Source organism: Vicugna pacos, chromosome 6 (assembly GCF_048564905.1).
Source record: "Vicugna pacos chromosome 6, VicPac4, whole genome shotgun sequence".
Taxonomy (NCBI): domain Eukaryota; kingdom Metazoa; phylum Chordata; class Mammalia; order Artiodactyla; family Camelidae; genus Vicugna; species Vicugna pacos.
The window spans coordinates 94,715,082-94,734,733 of record NC_132992.1 but is presented as its reverse complement, the minus strand read 5'-3'; the positions used below and the strand labels follow the sequence as shown (position 1 = coordinate 94,734,733).

General features: G+C 62.3%; 2 protein-coding genes across 2 annotated transcripts; one reads left to right on the top strand and one right to left on the bottom strand.

Annotated features, from left to right (window-relative positions):
• Window positions 1-1,538: 1,538 nt before the first annotated feature.
• Window positions 1,539-12,066, top strand: TMEM179 (transmembrane protein 179). The gene is made up of 4 exons (XM_015250073.3): window positions 1,539-1,843; window positions 8,605-8,742; window positions 10,489-10,567; window positions 11,887-12,066. The coding sequence occupies exons 1-4, from the start codon at window positions 1,539-1,541 to the stop codon at window positions 12,064-12,066; spliced, it is 702 nt and encodes a 233-aa protein (XP_015105559.2).
• A 3,651-nt stretch (window positions 12,067-15,717) lies between these two features.
• On the bottom strand, window positions 15,718-18,815 carry C6H14orf180 (chromosome 6 C14orf180 homolog). The gene is made up of 4 exons (XM_072964007.1): window positions 18,705-18,815; window positions 17,821-17,950; window positions 16,409-16,444; window positions 15,718-15,941 (listed from the first exon to the last, which is right to left on the bottom strand). The coding sequence occupies exons 1-4, from the start codon at window positions 18,813-18,815 to the stop codon at window positions 15,718-15,720; spliced, it is 501 nt and encodes a 166-aa protein (XP_072820108.1).
• Between the last annotated feature and the right edge of the window lie 837 nt (window positions 18,816-19,652).

Here is a 19,652-nt window from a genome sequence, read left to right as displayed (position 1 = left end):
TTTTCTCAGCTTTGGAGAGGGTGTCTGAAACATGGCTATGAAGATAAATTTGTACATTTCAAGAGGCCAGTTTGGCAATTTTTGCCAACCCTTAAAATGTGCATACCTCATGACCCAGCAATTCCTCTTCTAAGAAATACTTGTCCAAGTGCACAAGCACATATGTGCCAGGCAGCTCTCAACAGTATTTGAAATAGCAAAAATGGAAGACATTAATCAGCCACCCAAAGAGGGGTAGTTATGCAAATTGTGGACTCGTCATTGTTATGGAGTGTTCTGCAGTTACTAAGAAGAATGAAGTGGGTCTCCGTGTGCAGGCGGGGAGTAATGTCTGTGATGTATTGCTGAGACAAAGAGCCAGCCTGCAGAATGGTATGCACAGGGTGAAGCGTTTGTGTACGTTGGGGTGTGTGTGCTCACATGCTCAGCAGAAAGGGGGAATGGGAAGGAGTTGTCCTTTTATTTTATGCGATTTGTATGACTTGACTTTAAAAGAATGAGCATATATTACTTTGGCAATAAAACAGAAAGACTTTTTAGTGCTTGCAACAAAGATGCTGATGTAATTTTTACACCGCTCGGCAGTTTATTTGAGAAGGAGGCTTCCTCATTCTGGGAATTGGACTAAACGTGGCTTAGCCTTAAAGGGAACTAGAAAAGGCATTCATTCTATTAATTAATGCATCGGTAGATTCCACCTCAGCAAAGGCTGTCTTAATGAGGTGCCCGGGGCACCACTGTTCATCTTACAAATATCAGCTCAGGGCCCTGGTCGTGTCAGGCATTGTAACAGAGACCCTTTTTCAGGACGCTGTGCTGGAGAAGCACAGATACCTCCCAGACCCACTCCCTCCTCCAGGCACCCAGTTCACCACCCCCATCTCCCTGTGGATGACCTCTGTGCCATTTTCATCCACTCGCACTCCTCACCTCTTTGTCCCTTTCCCCTCATACTTCACACCCTCCGGGAACCCCGAGAAAGAATCGTTCCAGCCTGGACTGCAGACCTCACTTCCACCCCTCACTATGGGCATCTTGGAGACGTCCCTCTGGACATCTCTCTCCTAGCCTCCTTTCCTTAGCGCTATTGGGAGACCCGGGGACACGGGAACCATCGTACGCGAGGCCGACACTGGTACCGTTAATGGCACAGAATCGAGGCTGGATGAGCTGATGTAGCAATATTCCCCGTCCCTCTCTTGGTTTCCGGAAATTCCGCTTCTGCACGGCGCACCCTGTCTCTGGCGTGGCCCGCCCCACCCACTGTCCTTTGCCCCCTTCCCCGCCCGCCGGTAGCTGTCCGTGGTGCTGACCCCAGGGGCCGCCCGCGCTCGGCCGATGCGCACGCGTCCCGGGCGGGGTGCGCAGGACCCGCCGGCGCCGCCACTGCGCAGCCTCCCGCGCGGCTCCGGCCTGGCCTGCGCGCGGCGCGGGGAGACACCCGCGGCCTCTGCTCCCGGGCCGCGCCTCTCGCCCCGTGTCGCCAGATTGGCCCTGCGGCCTCCTCCGGCTGCATCCTCGGCCCGCTTGTCCCGGCCATGGCGCTCAACAATTTCCTCTTCGCTCAGTGCATCTGCTATTTCTTGGCCTTCCTGTTCAGCTTCGTGGTGGTGGTGCCGCTGTCCGAGAACGGCCACGACTTCCGCGGCCGCTGCCTGCTCTTCACCGAGGGCATGTGGCTGAGCGCCAACCTGACGGTGCAGGAGCGCGAGCGCTTCACGGTGCAGGAGTGGGGCCCGCCGGCCGCCTGCCGCTTCAGCCTGCTCGCCAGCCTCCTCTCGCTGCTGCTCGCCGCCGCGCACGCCTGGCGCACGCTCTTCTTCCTCTGCAAAGGACACGAGGGGTAAGTGGGGGCCTCGCGGCCGCCCTGCTCCGACAGACGCAGCCCTCGCCTCTGGCACGGCGCCCATTCTGTGCCCACAGCGCCCCCAGACTCTCCTCCCCCAAGGAGGAGTGTGAGTCCTTCCACCTTCCCGGGTTCTCAGAGGCCTGAAAATAGCAACTTTGGACCCTCACCACTTTCACGCAAACTGCCCTTTGTCTACATGCAGAACCCAGGGACAATGACGATCACCCGTTCTCCGTGCAGGGCCAGTGCTTCCCTCCCCAAGTGCGCATCACCATACACGCCTCCGGTGCAAATGTTGCCCCGTCACCCCGGAGCCCACTCGGACCTACCTGGCTGACTCCGCCGGGCCCGCGCCCGTCAGCACCGCGGACAGCTCCCACCCGGGTCGGGGCCTACTCCCACCTGCGCTGGATAGGGAGGGACCAGGCAGGCAGGTGGCTGACCACGCTTCCTGGGAATCCTCCCCTCATCCCCATCGTCCTGGGAAGGGTGACGGAGGAGGAAAGCCAGAGGGAAGCCCCTCGAGGCCCACCTCTAGCTCTCACGCCTGTGGGGGATGCGGGACAGGGAGCAGCAGGTGTGTGAAGTCCTGTCCTGTCCTTTCCTCACAAGCCTCCCTTCCTCCTGGCCTCCATTTTCCTCGCCTGGCGCTAGTTCGTGAGAGAGTGGGATGTGGTTCCCTGAGGCGGGGTCCTCAGCCAGTAGTGCTCCATGGGCTTCCACCCCCGTGGGACCCTCTGTGGCCCCACGCATGCCCGGGCAGTGGATCGCTGTATCCTGTGGCAGCCAAGGCTCCTGCAGAGGTCCTGGGAGGCTATTCTTGCCTGTCACCTGCCCTCACATCCACATGGGAAGTCCAGGCCTTCTCCCAGACTCAGCCCCACTCTCACCCCCATCCATCAGCTATTGGCAGTCTTTAGTGGCTTTCCCCTCCTCTCAGGGAGGCAGGAGGGCTCCGAGGGTGTGGGGAGGCAGGGCCTCCTGAGAGCTCTCAGCTTGGCTCTGGCCCAGTGGAAAGAGGGTCTGGAGAGAGGAAGGGAGCTGCAGACTGAAGAGGAGAGGCACAGCCAAGGCTGTGCGGGGTTGGGGGCCTGGGGCAGACCCCGCGAGGAGGGGCGAAGCCCCAGCAACCCACACGAACAGGCTTCTTGGTCTCCTGTAACACAGCGCTGCAAGCTGGCGGCTTAAAGCAATGTATTCTCTCGCAGTTCTGAGGCCAGAAATCCAAAGTCAAGGTGTGGGCAGGACTGGTTCTCTCTGGAGGGAGAATCCCTTCCAGGCATCTTCCTAACCTCCAGAGGCTGCCTGCAGCCCTTGCTCCTCGGCTGGGGCCTTTATCACTCCGATCTCTGTCTCTGTCTTCACGTGGCCTCTCCTCTGTCCTTCCTTTTCTTCTCATAAGGACACCAGTCACTAGATTTCGGGCTCACCCTAAATCCTGGGTGACCTCGTCCTGAGATCTGTAGCTTAATGACACCTGCAAAGACCCTATTCCAAGTAAGTTCTCATTCCCAGGTTAGTGTGAGAATGGGGGTGAAGACTTGGTGGGTGCCATTCAACCCACTGCACTGAGGTTCCAGACTGGGGGTCTGCAGAAGCCACGTGTCAGCCCAGGGAGGCCTCAGGTGCTATGGAGCAGAAGGTCTGCCCGGGGTGAGCCTGATGGCTGGTGTCCTGCGGGACCGTCATCGGCACCCATATTGCCAAGAACAGGCGTTACCCAGGCAGTGTCTGCAGCACAGACCAGCCTGGAGAAGCATCTCTGATTACCAGGCAGGGTCTGAGGGAGAGGAGGGACAGCCAGCAGGTGGGGTGGGATGACAGCCCTGCAGTCTGGGAAGCTGAGGGGGGTGGGCACAGGCCTTGTGGGGGCCATGGTTTGGCCATCAGCTCATGTCCACCATGCCAGTTTGTTCCTACAAGACAAGTGGCCTCAAGGCGTTCAGGGTCTGCCTAGCATACCTGGCAAGGATGCAGAAGCAGCTCTCTAGGTGAGGCCCAGCTCTCTAGGTGAGGCCCAGCCCTTGTGGCTGTGAGCAATGTGAGATTTCAGAGAGGCCACCAGAGGCTGGGAGCAGGCTAGGGGGAGCTAAGAGTCCCAGAGCCTTCAGGAAAGGAGTCCTGGACACATAGGGCCATCCATTTCACACAAATTGGGCAGCAGACCTAGGGACAGCTTCTGTCCTTTCATCTCACCGGAGCTGCCATCAGCTCTGTGAAACCATCCCCATCTCCATTTCACAGATAGAAAGCTGAGGCTTGGGAGTGTTCATGCCTCCTGTGCCCATTCCCTTGTTAGGAGAAACTTTCTGGTCTTCTGTCCTTCTGCATCCGTACCAGGGGCTCACATGTCCCACCACTGATGGCTGCTGTCCAGCTTCCATCATGGCAGCCAACATGGGGCCAGCCTTCTCCTCCCCAGGGACATCTGCTTCTGAATGTCCTTCTTGGTCATCAGAATTACTGGCCAGGACCACATGATGGTGCAGCTGCCTGCCCCCCACCTTGTCCACCACACAATCCAGTTGGCAGTCAATCAGCTGTGATGACATCTGTTCAAAGTGTCATCCCTTCATCTTAGTTCTGGTGGTAGGACCAGGTCATCCCCTTGTGGCTATCCATCTGTGGGGACCCTGGGTGGATGTACTCCTTACTCACCCTGTATGCTCAAGGCATGCACAGGGCATGGTGCACAGGAGTCACCAAATTAGCGATTGTTGAATGACTGACAGAAAGATTCCTGCATCCTGCTTCACAGAGCCTCTCCTGGCGCTTTGCAGATTCACTGTCTGGCCGAGGGGTCAGCCCTCTGGGCTTGCGATGTCAGCCAGCCACCAGCAGGATGATCAGCTGAGGGCAGCCAATTCCCGTCCTATTGTTGGTCAAGCTGTATAGACCAGGCAGGCAGGCGCCAGGTCAGTGAGGGGACTCGGGACAGCAGGAGGCTGGGGAGCGCCGGCAGAGAGAGCCCGTGTGATGGAAAGGGCTCTCAGGGCCACTGAGGGCCACTGGATGCTCAACCCACGGAAGACATCACTGCCCTTGTCAGACTTGGGTTTTTAGAGGGCCCTGCCTGTGTGCAACTAACTTCAGAGCCCATCTGGGACCCTCACCGAGACCACGGGTGGAGCCCTACTCTTCCTCATGGCTGAGTCTCGAGCTCGTGTGTCAGGCACTGTCCATGGTGCCAGCTCCCTCCTTGTGCAGGGCGTGTCCCTGAACAGAGTGGGGGCCCTGATGGCTTGTGCCCGGCGGTGTGAAGGGCTTTTCGCCCAGGGGGGACATCATCCTGGTTGCTGACTGGAGAGTCAGTGGCACCTGTGGCTTCCTGGGGTGCTGGCCGTTTCTGGCCATGGAGAAATGAGGGGGAGTCTCAGGGATGGGGGCCCGGGGACCTGGGGGCCTGGGCAGCTTGGCTGTCCAGGTGGCAGTGGTTTGTGATTGATGGCTGGGGAGCACTGGGTTAAAACAACCCATCTGCGTGCCCACACGTGTCCCTCTGCCTGCAAATCGCTCCCAGGGCTTCCCAGGATCCCTGTCGCCATGGAGACGGCACATCCAGGCAGGGCACCCTGAGAAGTGACAGGAGGAAGATGGAGTTAACCCTGTGTGTGCCGGGCTCCCATTCCTGATGGCTGCCCTGGCCTGTCCTCCGGGAGGGAGGGAACGGAAGTGGTGTAGTGAACTCTGGAGGCCCGGGGCCAAATGAGGCTCTGCACACACCCAGTTCTTCAAAACTCTGCAAAGCCCAAGCAGATGCCCAGGAAACTGACCAAAACCAACGAGATGAGGAGGAGGCTGTGAGATGCTGGTGACCCCAGGACGGTGCCCCTCGCATCTCGTGGGATAGAGACCCACAAATTGTGCCCATTTAATAGGCATGCGGCAGGACTGTCTGGGGCTTCCAGCTCTCAGAGGCTGTGTTGCAAACCTTCTCTGGAGATGGGCAGGAGCAGCTTTGCAGCAGGCCCACCGTGACCCAGGCCTTCCGTGCTGGGGTCCCCTGAGGGAGCTTCCATCCACGTAGGGAATGAGGAGTCCTGCGTGCGCCTCTGGAATTCGGGACAGAATGTGACAGCTGCAGCCCCTCCCCTAGAAGAGGGAGCAGGACCTGGCCCGGTGTGGTCGGCCTGCCCACTGCTCTCTGCTCCCTGACCATCCCTCCCCCAGGAGGCCTGATGGGGACAGGATGCTTGAGGGCACGGCAGAGGGCTGCCAGCAGCTGGAGGGCACCCAGGGAACCGGCTGAACTTCTGTGCCAAGAGCCACCTGCTTCTTTGCTCTGTCTGTGGAAGCTAGTCTCTCCCACTCCGTCCGACTCCCACGGACCGCTGTGCTCTCTGACTGGAGACAAGTGTCCATCACAGAGGAAGGTGCCGGGGTGTAGGCTCTGGGTAACCTCTGTTTCCTCGGGGCACCAGCTCCTGGGAAGTGGGGCTCCGGGGGACTGGGCCTTCCCGCAACCCTGAGCCCCGCTGGGCCTCACGCTGCCCCACAGGGGGCACAGCTGGCCCCAATCCAGCCTCCAAGTCTGGTTCCTGAGGTGACTCAGCAGCCCCTCCGACCCCCTCCGACGTCCCCGGCTCCCGCAGGACCCCGGCTCCAGCCCCAGGGCTCGAGCACACCTGGTGCGAGGCTCAGAGGGCAGCAGGCCCGTGCGGGCCTGGGCAGCGGGCCTCGTCCCTCCTGAGGCTGAGTGGGGGCTCGTGAGCAGCCCGGCAGCCCCCCCGCCCTCCGCCCACACCGGCTCCCAGTTCCCACTGTGACTCGGGGTGGAAGGCCCTCACCATCCAATTGTCCTCTAGAGGAAGAAATCAAGGGCCCCATAGTAAAGGTCACGCAACTGGCAGAGGGGCTGGGGGGGGGGGTGTGACACCCAGCTGCGCCTGATTACGGCTTCTGGGGGGCTGTAACGAACCCCTCTTTATAACTGTCGACCCCCGATCGCTGCTTCAAGGGCCCCGGGACGGATGTTCTGTAGTTCAGAACTGTGTCCATCAGGGTCCTGGCCGGAGAAGGATGGCCGCCCAAGCGAGGACAGCCAGAGGGCCAGAGCGGGGCCAGGTGTGGGCTGAGGGACCGGGCAGGGAGGGTTACGAGGAAGAGGCCGCCTAGAGGGGAATGTGGACCTTTGGTGGAGGGACACGGCCGGCCCACGCAGCCCCCTGGAGGGACCTGGGGGTGAACTCACTCCCTCTCCTCCCACCCTCCTGTCCCCACTGGGACCCCGTTGCCTGAACTCAGCCAGGATCCAGGGAGAGAGGTCGTTGCTGTGGTGACTCAGGCTGGCTCCCTCAGCGGAGGGTGGGAGGGAGACAGCAGCCCCCGTGATCTGGTTCCGGCAGCAGGAACGGCCTCCCTCACATGATGAACCACCACAGGGCGTGGGCAGCGCCCAGACTCAAGCACAGCAAACGCACAGCCTCGGCACAGAGCCGGGCGAGGGCCACGGGTGCCCCGCGGGTGCAGGCGAGCCTGCGCTGACGACAGGCCTGTGGGGTCTTCCCCAGGGACACAGACGGTTCCTGCCACCACTTGTGCTGCGAGCTGGGCACCGGTGACCTTGGTTTATCCTCCGCCCATCCGCTGAGGCACCTCCTGGGCTGGTGTCCTTGTTTCTTTGTCCTCGGGCCCCAGCATGGGTGGGTGGGTGGATGCTCAAAGGTGCCTGTCCAGCGGTGGATAAACCAAAGGAGATCGGAGGCAGGAGAAATGCACCCATCTGGGCTTGGCCTCGGCCCGTGGTTACCACGTCCAGTGACAGTGACTTGGATGTTTTCCTGGCTGAGATTCCAGCTGACACCTTGTTTAGTAAATGTTCACTGTGAAGCCAGATTTGGTCGATCAATTCCCTCAGACTCGACGTACTGAAAGCACCGATGCTCACATCAAATACGCTGGCAGGTTCGAGGAGGGCCTGGGCTGCCGTCCCACCTGATGGGGTTCCCCTCTGGCCCTCATCCTGTGGGACAGTCCTGTTCCCCCCCCGGCCCTGCCCCCACCCCAGCCTCAGCTCAGCCACCTGCTCTCACACAGGACTCTGAATCTGAGGGGAGATTCGGAGATGGCGGGGTAGTGGATGCTTGTGGGCAGGCAGGAGAGTCTGGTGGGGTGGGTGAGTGTCTGGCCACATGTATCCTTCCTCGTGCTGTCAGAGAGCACACATTGCCCTCTGAAAGCACCCCAGTGGGGGTCATTCCTGTGTGGACCCCAGAGAGGCCCTGGCTGGCCCCGAACTAGCTCTGCCCTTGCGACCCAGCCTCCTGGGTCCCCCATGCACCCGCCCTGGTCACTCCTTGGCCTTTCAGGCTTCAGTGGAGAAATCAGAGCCGGGTCACACGGCCCCAGTGCAGGTCCAGGCCCACTGTGTTGATGACCGTGTGGCCACACGGCTGTGAAGGATGACTACCAGAGGGGTCCACCTTGAAAAGCTGTCTGGTCTTTTCAGCACGTGTGCTGGATCCCAGTCTTTGGAACCGAGTGGCCTTGGGTTTGAAAAGTGGCCCCACCTCCCCTGTAGGATGCTGAGAGCACTCCTGCCCCCAGGCTTGGGGAGGATGGGGTGGGGGGCCTGAGCCAGCACAGGGGACTGCAGGGGCAGGGGAAGTTGCAGGAGGGGAAGTGGCCCCTGGTGGCCTCGCCCCTTCACCAGGGGCCCAGACCCCTGCTGGAAACCTGAGGGTCCTGGTCCTGCAGGGGCGTGGGGGGCCTGGTGTGGTGCTCAGTGGCCTCCCCCACCCCCGCCTTCACTGCAGCTCCTTCCTCTACGCCTTCCTGAACCTGCTGGTCAGCGCCTTCGTGGTCTTCCTTGTCTTCATCGCCAGCACCATCGTGAGCGTGGGCTTTACCATGTGGTGCGACGCCATCACGGAGAAGGGCACCGTGCCCCACAGGTGTGCCCTGGGCCCTGCCCACCACTTCCGGGACGATGTCTTCCTGCATGAACCTGCCTGCTCCCCCACTGAGCCCACAACTTTGCTCATCCCACTTGTGTCCCCACCTGTGCCCCATCTGTGCACACCTGGCCAGCCCTTCCCTGGGGCCCTCCCCCTTGACCCCCTTCCCAGTTCAGGGACCCTGAGCCACACACAAAAGCAGGGCCCTCAAGAGCCCTGGGGTTGGATCCAGGGTGAGGGATGGAGGCCCAGGAGGTCAGAGACTCCAGCGGCCCCAACATTGCTGGCACGTGAGTGGATGCCAGGTCCCAGAAGTTTACCCGTGGCCACGCAGTGGACGGCTCTGGAGACCCGACTCTGCACTGCTGTAGGGGGCAGAGGCCTGGGCCCTGGGCGGTAACTGGGGGCTTTGGTCCCTGAGGGTTTGGAAGATGGGGGTGGAGGTGACAGGGGTGGTGAAGGAAGGGACAGGAGCAGAAGCTTCTGGTCAGAGGCGGGTGAGGACAGAGGCCTCTGGAGCCAGGACGACTGCTCTGGGCCCTGAGAGGGGCCATCTCTGGCTTGGGGGTGGCCCGAGGTGGAGCCCAGGGACTGCCTGGTCCCCAGCGTAGGGCTCTCCACTGCCCAGCCCTAAGAGGCATTGTCCAGTGCCCCAGGCCAGGCCCCTGGAAAGGCAGGGACCCTGGGGTCACCTCTTCCAGAGGCTCCAGATTCTTTCCTTAATCAAAAGCAGACCTTGAACTTCAACGAATAAAATGGACAAAAGAGCCAAAGTGGGTGGGGGTTGGGGGGACCATACCTGCTTATCCTGCACGTCCACCCGGGGGGCCCCCGAGGGGCCTCTGCGGAAGCCTGGGGCACACAACAGAGGGACCTTTGAGCACCCTGGGTGGGTAGCTGCTTTGGGGTCCGCACCCATGGCAGCCCCTCTGTGGGGCGGGGTCTCGCCCATGTGGAGCTGAGCCCTCCCAGCTGGGCCCCAGCCACCTGCTCCCTCAGCCCCGAGGGCCCTCAGAGCGTGGGCAGGCCCCTGGGTGTGGCCACGGGCTTCTCCAGAAAGATGCCACGAGTTTCTTCACTGTCACAAACACCATTTCCAGCCCTGCAGCCCCATCCTGCTGCCCCTTCCAGAGCGTGCCTGGGCCTCTGGCCTCCCTCTCTCTGGGCATCAGCTCCCGTTAATGTGTCCTGACATCTCGCAATGCTACAGGCCCCCGAGCCCAGGCCTCATTCATTCCAGGCTTCTGAGGCCCAGCCCGACCTGGCTGCTCAGGGACAGGGGGTCTGTGGAGGTCGCTGGGGCCTTGTGGTTTGCCCTGCTCATCCCCACTGGTTCTGTTGGCCTGTGCTTCCAGCCCCAGGAGGTGAAGGGCAAGCCGGTCGGGGGGTTGCTGCCCCCATGGGTGCCCACAGGGCTCCCCTTGGCCACTGTGCAGCTCAGTCTGGGGACCCGGGAGCTAGAGTAGCACCCCAGCTTTGGAAGCCCCTGACTCTGCAGTGCTGTGGGGCAGTGGGGCCAGGGCCAGAGTCTCCAGGAGAGCGGAGGGTGGCGCTGGTGTCCCCTGTGGTCCAAGGCCAGATGGGGGCTGCGTTGGCAGGTTCCTGGCTCCACAGAGAAGGCATTGAGGCTCCCTGTTTGCCCCACCTTGGGGACAGCCCCTCACCATTAGTGGGTGATGCTCCACTGCTCCCCATGCTTAGCGGCCTGCAGCCAACTCCCACCCCCGTGACTTGCCGTTTCAGCTGCGAAGAGCTCCAGGACATCGACCTGGAGCTGAACGTGGACAACTCTGCCTTCTATGATCAGTTTGCCGTTGTCCAGGTGGGTGGGGCTTCCAGGTGGGCGGAGCTGCCCTGGTGGGAGGGAGAGAGGTGTTGTTGGGGAGGGGGCCATTCACTGCTAAGCATAAACTGTGTGCACAGCCCAGCCCCACACCCCCATCGGGGGAGGAAACAGACTGTAGTTAAGGACGGTGCCAGGCTGAGGAGGTGCAGCTGAGTGAGCCCTATGCTGGGGGAGCAGTCAGGCAGGCTTCCCGGAGGCGGGCTGGATCTTGGAGACTGCGAGGGGTTGTTGCAGGAGGGTGGGGAGAGTTGGGGTGCAGGACGTCCTAGGAGGAGCAGACAGCATGACCTAAGCAGAGGTGAGGAGGCCGTGGAGTGAGGGAGTGCCCTGGGCCTGATGGTGCCAGAAAGGAACCCAGGTGTCGTGCTGGGTCTGCAGTGCTGGGGCCGGGGGTCTGGGTTCTGGTCCTGGCACCATGTGCGCCCTCAGACAGACGCTCGAGGGCTCACAGCGACTCCCTCGCGTGTCTGAGGAAGCATGTCCCAGGAGGAGGCCCAGCCTGCGCATTTGGTGGCCTCCCCAGTCACTGCGGGGGGGAGACCCCCCTCCTTCAGCCCTGCCTCCCAGGAGGCCACGGGGCAACTCTGGGGACCCCACCTGCTGGAGCACAGGTGTGTCAGGACACGTGGTCAGAGAGGGCCTGTCCCTTGAAATCTGCATCTGACCCTGATGGCACTGACGGCGGGGCCCCCGGCCAGGAGTGGGTCCTTTCAGCGCCGAGCAGGGCCTGCCAGCACCCAGGTTCACTTCTGGACCCGCACTGGCCAGTGGCTGGTCTGGGGACTCTTTCCAAGACAAGGAGCCTTCTTGGAGGGGGGGTGGCTGGATGTCATCTGGGTGTAAAACTTCTTTGCTGAGATGAGCGGAAACTGCCAGAGACAGCTTTATACAAATTTAGTGGGAAATGCTCCAGCCCTAATTTGTGCCAATTAGATTAAGGAAGGTGCGAGCTGGGTCTGATGACAAACACCCTCCAACCAGTCAGTTTAATTGCGGCTGGAGCCTGATTCTGATTAAATTGTTTCCCCTTCAACTGTTTGGAAACAGCAGATAAAGGTCAATTTGTTCCAGCGAGTGGAGGAGCCCCGTTCGGGAGGGAACAAGCGCTCGGTGGCGCTGAGCCGGCCGCAGCTCCTCCCGGGCCCCCACCTGGGGTGACGTCCCCGTCCTGTCCCTGCAGCAGCTCATCCCTCGCCCAGCGGGTCGTGTCCTTTTCCCGAGGGGCAGGCGGGGGTGCGCCGAGCGGTGAACACTGAGTCTGGCCGGCCCCCGACACTGCCCTCTGCCCTCTGCAGTTCGGCCTCTGGGCCTCGTGGCTGGCCTGGCTGGCCATCACCGTCCTGGCCTTCCTGAAAGTCTACCACAACTACCGCCAGGAGGACCTGCTGGACAACCTGGTCCACGAGAAGGAGCTGCTGCTGGCCAGGCCGGCCTCCCGCACCACCTTCCAGGACGAGAGGAGCGCTGTCATCTAGGCGGGGCAGGCGGGCCCCGGGGCACGCGGCTTGCCCCGGGGCAGGGACCGGGGCTCTGCCCAGCTCCACCTTGCCTTGCATGTCTCCCCTGAGCCCTGTGCGCATTGCGTGACCCGCCCTCCCGGGCACCCCATCCCCACCACGAGCGTGGCGGCTGGCAGGGGTGGGGGCTGCCCTCTGGGTGTCGGGGGCATCATCTCTCAGGGGTTGGGGGAGGCAGGTGCCACCGTGGGTGTCTGTACCTGTGAGGTCATGTGAGGGTGTGGATATGTGTGTGGTGTGCATGCATAGTGATCGGTGTGTGCATGCGTGAGCACGCGTATGAGCGTTGATCTGCATGGGAAGGGTGAGTGTGTGTGCATGTGGGTGTATGCATGTGCACGTGGGTGTGCTCACGCACAGGTGTGTGGGAATGTGCGTGTGGGTGGAGACTGGAGCGGCCAGGACATGCGGTGTGTGCATCGGGCAGCTCTCTGCACAACTCGTCCACAGGGTGCCCCCAGCGCCCCCAGCGCCCCCAGTGCCCCAGAGGAGGGGCAGCCCTCCCATCTCAGGAGGCCCCAAGAGCACAACCCCATCCCCCAGTGGCCAGTAAAGGACGAGTGAGGGGAACTGGGAACCTGGGGCTCAGAGGTGAGGAGCTCGTGCTTGGCTGTGGACCCCCCTCCTCCCCTTCCGTACCTGCACACTGTCTCCTATGTCCTGTCCGGGAGCGAGAGGGGGAGGGGGAGGGGCCCAAGGTGTAAGAGCCCATCCCACCCTCCCTGGGGCTCAGTCAACTATTTCGGCTTTCTGGGCTGGCCCTCGTGCTCTGGTTTGCTCCCCACATCAATGGCTCTCACTGCCAGTGACAAGTTTGGTCCCCCAGAGAGGGGGGTGGGGGCACGGAGCCTCCAGAGGCCTCCGGTCTGGGCCTGGGTTGAGATGCCGGGGTAGGGGCAGCCTGTGTCTGGGAAGCGATGCTGCAGATCACTTATCGTGATGCTGCTTGCCTGGCACCTTGGGAGGGTGGGTGGGTGGGGCTTGGGTTCAGGGCAGCTGAGGTTCCTGGCATCTCTGAAGGTCTGGTCCCAGGACACGGCCCTATTCTGGGCGGGGTCCTGGGGGGAGGTGTTTTGACAGTTGCTGAGGCTCTAAGGAGACCTGCCCAGCCTAGTCCACCAGCTGTGGGGACGCTGTCCGCCACTGAGAGCTCCTCGTCTGCCTGGTCCCCCATCAGGCAGCAGCCACCTGGGCCCTGTACGGAGCAGGGATGGGATGTGGGCTTCGAGCTGAGGGTCTGCTGCAGGTTTGAGTCTGCCCTTGGCATTCGTGGATTGCCCAGAGTCGGTCTGGGCAGCCCCCCGGTCAGGCTAGCAGAGACCTGAGTCCAATTCCCCACAAGGCCACCTGCAGGGCGGGGCTGTTGCAGACACTGGGGCTGTCTCAGGCCGGCTGCACCCGGCATCCCCAGACATCCCCACCCCGGGGGGCTTCCAGGAGAGGCAGAGCTGGCCCCGGGAGGGCTACTGGGACAGGAGCTGTGCGCCCATGCAGTGGGCCGGGGAGGCCCTCCAGGGCTGGACAGGGAGGGCAGGCTGCCCCCGGGCTCCTGAGTGACCCCCCCGGACCTCTTTGACGCTGCCTTGCCCCCCACCCCACTGCTGTTTGACAGCAGGTGTCCTGCTTCCACTCTGCTTCCGGCTAAGCGGAAAGTAAATATCCTTAAACCTAAATGTATCTCTTTCTCAAAATGCAAATAAAAACAAAAACACCCGAACCACTAACTGAACGTCGTGGGGCCTGTTGCGTTTCTCTGACTGAACGTCGTGGGGCCTGTCGCGTTTCTCTGGCTGAACGTCGCGTTTCTCTGGCTGAACACCGTGGGGCCTGTCGCGTTTCTCTGCGGCCGTCTTTTCTGCGTCTTCGGTTTGCCTTGTTTTCATTGCTTGAGATTTAAAACTTGAAACACTGCCTTCTGCACTTGTTTCTGGAGTTGCAGAAACTTCTAGGAACTCGGATTGGCCTCCTGGTACCCTCCCATCCGCACACTTCCTGGTGGGCTCCGTCCTGGCTGCTTCCTGGCATGATCTCCTGGGTGTGAGGATGTTGACAAATTTCAGAATTCTTGGGGTTGCGGTGTATGCCTCGAACAATATTTTTCCAGAAGCAACAAGGGTCATGGCCTAGTGGACCCTAGCTGAGCACGTCTTTGCAGTGAATGCACCCTTAGCTGAGGGCAGGGGGCCGACAAGAGGGGGCTGCCGCATCCCTCACTGCAGGGCACTCACACACGTGACCTGACCTCTCGGAGCCTCGGTTTCCCCATCTGGATTATGGGGCAGAAACCTGCCCGTACTCTTCGGGGGGGTGGGGTGAGATGAGGCGGGGTCTGGGGTGGGTGGGCTGGTATGTATAGGGGGTGGTAATGATGGTCCCCGAGGGCCAGGGGAGCCCCCACTGTGGTCCCTCTTGGCCTCTGCTCCTGAAGGTGGGGGTGCTGGGACTCAGCCTTTGCTGGGCTCCCTGCTCTGGGCTCCCCGAATTGTGAAGTCAGAAGGGACCCTGGAGACCGCAGCCCTGGACCCTGAGGCCCAGAGGCGGTGGTTTGCCCAGCGCCCCCACCTCTACCCACCGTAAATCAGTCCCCATGTCCCTCCTTTGGGTACAAATCTCCAGACTGAAAGAGGCGGCAGGTGTTTTAATAGAAAATCAGTGTCTCCCCACTTGGGTCGTGGGGACAGACGCTTAGAGGACAACCCACGGCAGGGGCAGCCCGGCACTGGCCGCCACGGGACACTCGTCTGAACGTTCCCAGGAGGTCCCTCCTGGTGTCTGACCCCGGGCCTCCCAGCTTTGTTCAGGCCCCCACTCCATGCCTTGCTGCGTGGGTGCTGACACAGTGTCTACGCAGTCCCGGGACTCACGGGCCCTGCCGCTGGCGCGGCGCCGGCCGGGATCTGGGCACAGACGGCGTCTCGGCCCTTCTACGTCCCCTCCCAGCTCCACACATCCGGGCAGGACGCGGGGTAGGAGCTGGGCAGGACACGCCCCCTCGGGTGTGAGGAGACCCCAGGTTCTTGGGTCTAGTGCAGGCTTCAGACAAGATTGGGATGCTGGGACCCAGCCTGTGTGTGGCTCCCCAACCCCGGCAACCAGACCGGCCTCTCCCAATGCAGTTTTGGGGTCTGGGCCACCAGGGTCTTAGCAAAAAGAAGCTGGTTTTACCTCTTCCTAGGGGTCCCCCAGATACAGGGAGAGGGTCCCCGTCCTTAAGGGGCTGCACACGGCCACACCCAGGCCAGGCCCAAGGGCACCAGGATTTCCTGCTGTGGGGAGGGAGGGGCCCAAGGGGTCTCCGGAGTGCACGGGTCCCCAAGTTTTAGTAGTAGAATTCTTTTTCCCAGAAAACCTCCCAGTGAACCCCAACATATGGAAATAGGAGGGGGCTGACTGGAGTCGGGGGCCGCCTGTTGCACTCCCGAAGCTGTGCACCCCACATCTGATCTCCAGCCGGGGCCCCCCTTTTCCTAGTGGGCCTGCCTGCAGCAGCCCCTCAGTCTCTAGGAGTCAGGACCCCTGGCTGCTCCAGAGCCTGGGCCTGGGCTGCCTGGTAGCCCCGACCTGCCCTGGGGGGCTCCCCCTTGCAGCCCGGCTCCCCTCCCGGGGCCGTCAGAGCTGTAGGAGGCAGCGCCAGCACTCCAGGGCCGCGAGCCGCAGGCGCAGGAGCAGGACGAGGAGCCGGGCCCGGAGGCCCTCCAGGGCCAGCGAGACGGGCTTGGCCCGGCCCAGGTACAGGCCCAGCACCAGCAGCAGCAGGACGCACACGGTCAGCCGCAGGAGCAGGGCGCCGCCGTGGGGCCGGGGCCGGGGCCAGGGCTGGGGCCGGCTGGGCGCTGGGGGCCAAGGGGGGCTGGGGTGAGCCCGACCCACAGGCCTGACCTCCCCAGCCCCGGGGAGGACCCCACAGGCGCCCTCCTCCCTGCAGGGCCGGCGGGGAGGTGGCAGGGAGAGCAAGGCTGACCCCGAGGCTGCACCTTGGTGCTTCCCACTGGGCAGGGCCCCTGGGATGCCTTCCCAGGTCCCCACGGCCGTGGGCCTCCCTGCCCCGCCTGGGCCAATGGCCTCATTGCAGCAAGGGCCTCCCGCTGGCCCTGGCCCTGTGCCCTCCCTCAGGGAAGGAGTGAGGGGGGCAGACGGCACCCCAAGGGGTTCTGTTGTCCACCCACGTCCGTCAGGGGCCCCAGCTGATTGAGCGGCTCTGCTGGGGGTGGGGCTTTGAGGGCAGCTTGGGGCCGGGGCTGCACTGGGCATGCACGTGGGGGAGGGCCTGGGGGACGCGGGACGAGGGCTCGTGACTTACCCTGGTTGTCGGCGGTGGGCTCCCTGCCTGCGATGTCTGGGGAGGAGAGAGACAGTGGGGTCGGGCAGGGAGGCTCCCCTCCCAGAGGGCACGCTGCTCAGCCAGCCAAGCCCCCAAGGCCTCTGCTCTCATCCCGCCCTCCCTAAAGACCCCAAGACGGCCGTGTCAGATACAGCTGCCCTGCTTTACAGATGGAGGCCTAAGCTCCTGCGGGTTCTGACCCGGTCAGGCTGTCCCCACCCCTTGGCTGGACAGTAGACAGGCGCCACCCAGGGTTCTGCCGGTCTCACTGCTTCGGATGCCAGCCGCCAGAATGTGGAGTCCCAAGACTCTGGGTGCTGCTTTCAGAGCCTTCTCGGGGCCCGGGGGGAGTGGGGGTGTGGTACCCCTGCAGCAGCCTGGAAGGAGGAGACTGCGGGGGTCCTGGGGTCGGGGAAGCAGGGGCTGGCACTCGCAGAGGGGTCCATCCTGCACAGCTCACTGGGGGACCCCGGACCAGTCCCTGTCTGGACCCTGACTCCTCATCCGAGTCTCTGCTTCTGGGGCCGTTGGGGGTGGGTGCTGAGTTGTGCGAGGTCTGGACCTGAGGCCGGAGGGGCAGGGGAGGAGCTGGGGTGAGGACCTCCGCGGGAGGCCTGGACGGGACGGTTGCAGTGGCCTTCAGGGGAGACGCTAATATGTGTCGGGGGCAGTGTTAATCTGCAACTCAGCAGGACTCAGGAAGCACCGTCTCTGGGGGGCTGTGGCAAGCAGAGTCTAAGATGCCCCCAGGTCCTCGCCTCTGTGTGGGGGGCCCTGTGGCTTTCTTCTACCCCACGGAACACGGAGCGGGGAAGGGGCTCTGCAGCTGGGATGGAAATTCCCACGGTGGACTGAGTCAGTCAAAGGGAGGCTACCTTGCGTGGGCCTGGCCTAACCAGGTGAGGGCTTCATAGAAAGCGTCTGAGGTCAGAGAGAGACTGTGCCGCTGGTCTTGAAGGGGCAGCTGTGAGGATATGAATTCTGTAGCTAGCCCCGTGAACTCGGGATAGGGCCTTGGGCCTCAAAGAGGCCAGCCCTGGCTGACACCTTGATGGCTGCCTTGTGAGACCCTGAGCGGAGGACCAGCTTTGCCCAGACCCCTGACCCATGAGACCGCTGAGATAGTCAGCTTGGGCTGTCTGAAGCTGCTAAGTTTGTGGGGATGTGTTATGAGGCACAGCGAGGGCTGTGGTTATAATTCTCCTGCCAGCTGCTGTTTCGTGGACCGTCATTCTGTGTCCACACCGACCCCACAGGTCCGGGCTTATCGGGTTACACCTGAGAAGACAGGGCAGGTGGCTGTGACCCCTGCAGATGGCCCTCTGCTAGGTGGACCTGGTGTGCCCCCGCCCCGCCCCACCGGCCCCAGGTCCACCCGCCCCTCCTCTTACAGTGGACGGCCACCTCCAGGGGCTCCCGGAAGCGCACGCGCCTCGTGGTTCTCTGTGGCTCGGCCCCACGGTGGCTGCACTCCCTCCGGCTTCGTCTCAGGATTGAGGAGGGGCCCTTCCTGTCACCCTCCTGGGGATGCGGGAAACAGAGGGAGGCAGGCAGAAGTGAGCTCCTTCCCCTCGGCCCTCCGGAGGCTGGGGACAGGCCCAGCTCATGGCTGTCCCGTCCCCTCGGTGGGGACATTTGTGTTTGCAGTCTGCCCCGGTTGGCAGCAAGCTCAGAGGCTAGAACAGGACTCAGGCCTGAAGTCAAGGTCCCACCTGCTCTTTGGAGGAACCCCCGTCCTCCCTTACAGTCCCTCTCCTGCTGTCCCCTCTGGCCCCCTTGTCCGGGACCCCGTCCTGACCTAGCTGCATTCCCGATACCTCGCTGTCCTCCCCTCTCCACACCGCCACCCCAACACCCGCCTCCCTGTGCTGCCAGGGCGACCTCGCCCGAGAAGCACCAGACACGCTGAGCCCTCCCTGGGTCCCACCACCTGTCTCTGCCCTCCTTTCCCAGACGCTGGGACTTCCTGGTCTGGCCCATCCTCCCGGCCCCTTGCGTGCTGTACCCCCGCCCTCAGCCCTATCAGATGCTGTGCACCCTTGGTCATGCTGTGCCCCCCCTGGGGGCCTCCGACCCTCTCTGCCAGACGTCCCTAATCCCCCAACCTGGCGACTTCCCTCTCGAGATTCCTGGGGCTGAGGACAGCCCAAGGAAGTGGCAGGGACCACACGTCCCTCTTCTGCGTCACCCTCTCCACCTGCAGTGGAGCCTCAGCTCCCAGGGCTGAGTGCCCTCGGCTCTGGCCCTGAGACCAGCACCCCGGGTCCCTGCGCACCCTCCCCGCCCTGGGCATTGGTGAGCCTGGAGCCGTCTCCTCATCCTTTCTGGTCTGATGTTGCGTCTCTGGCTGGGAGTCGGGGCTCAAGGCGTGCGCTGCAGTCTTCATTTACTGGAACATGGTCCTAAAACAAGCAAAGACATTATTTATTGCACAAGCCACCCTCGGAGGAATAACAAAAGGAGGAGAGACTCTTCCCGGGAAGCCAGCTGGCTTCCTGCCTCCCATCAGCCTCACCCACAAGCAGACACCGCCTTCCTTTCCTTTGAGGTGCTCCCAGCACAGAGGAGAACTGCTTGCTCAAAACTCGACCCCCAGCAGCTTCTCCCACTGCTGGTCTTCCTAATTATCAGTTTTAATGGTTGCATAATATTCCATAGGGCTGATTTCATAATTTACAGCCACCCTCCATTATTGGGTGTGTTCAGGAGGTTTGCATTTCATTATTGTCACTTGCCATTTCTTTTGTGGCTGTAGATAAGGCTGCAGTAAACATCGCTGCTCCCTCCCTTACAGGGGACGCTGGAGGGCGTGGATGATGGAGTCCTGGGCTGGGCTGTGTCAGGGCCACGTGGGGGCTAGGACAGGCCCCCCCAGAGGGTCACAGCCACCCACTGTGTGGGGCTGCTGCTGGGGGCCTGCCCCTCGCCCTCAGTCCTGCGCAGTCTCTCTCTTTCTCTCTGCGCCTCTCTCCCCGAATTTTAGATTGCTCGCGTACTAGGTGTAAGGTGGTACCCACCCTGCCCCCTCCCCCATCTGTGAGCCTTTGACTGCAGCCTTTCCCATCTCTCCTCACTAATTGCAGCCCCTCTGGTGTGGATTCTCTTGCACAGTTTTTGAAGGGTCCTTCACTTCTGAGACCTCCCCAGTCCTGCTCAGGGCACAGGCACCCTAGAGCATCTGTGCAGGTGGTCAGGCGTCGAGCCCCAGTCCTGCGGGGGCCCA

What these genes read in the sequence shown, in the direction of transcription:
- TMEM179 (XM_015250073.3), top strand. Translation starts at nt 1,539, where the DNA reads ATGGCGCTCAACAATTTCCTCTTCGCTCAGTGCATCTGCTATTTCTTG. An exon ending in CTCTGCAAAGGACACGAGGG is followed by an intron (nt 1,844 to 8,604) that starts GTAAGTGGGGGC and finishes CCTTCACTGCAG; the next exon opens with CTCCTTCCTCTACGCCTTCC. An exon ending in ATCAGTTTGCCGTTGTCCAG is followed by an intron (nt 10,568 to 11,886) that starts GTGGGTGGGGCT and finishes TGCCCTCTGCAG; the next exon opens with TTCGGCCTCTGGGCCTCGTG.
- C6H14orf180 (XM_072964007.1), bottom strand. Translation starts at nt 18,815, where the DNA reads ATGAAGACTGCAGCGCACGCCTTGAGCCCCGACTCCCAGCCAGAGACG. An exon ending in CAATGCCCAGGGCGGGGAGG is followed by an intron (nt 17,951 to 18,704) that starts GTGCGCAGGGAC and finishes CCGCATCCCCAG; the next exon opens with GAGGGTGACAGGAAGGGCCC. An exon ending in CCTGGAGGTGGCCGTCCACT is followed by an intron (nt 16,445 to 17,820) that starts GTAAGAGGAGGG and finishes TCTCCTCCCCAG; the next exon opens with ACATCGCAGGCAGGGAGCCC.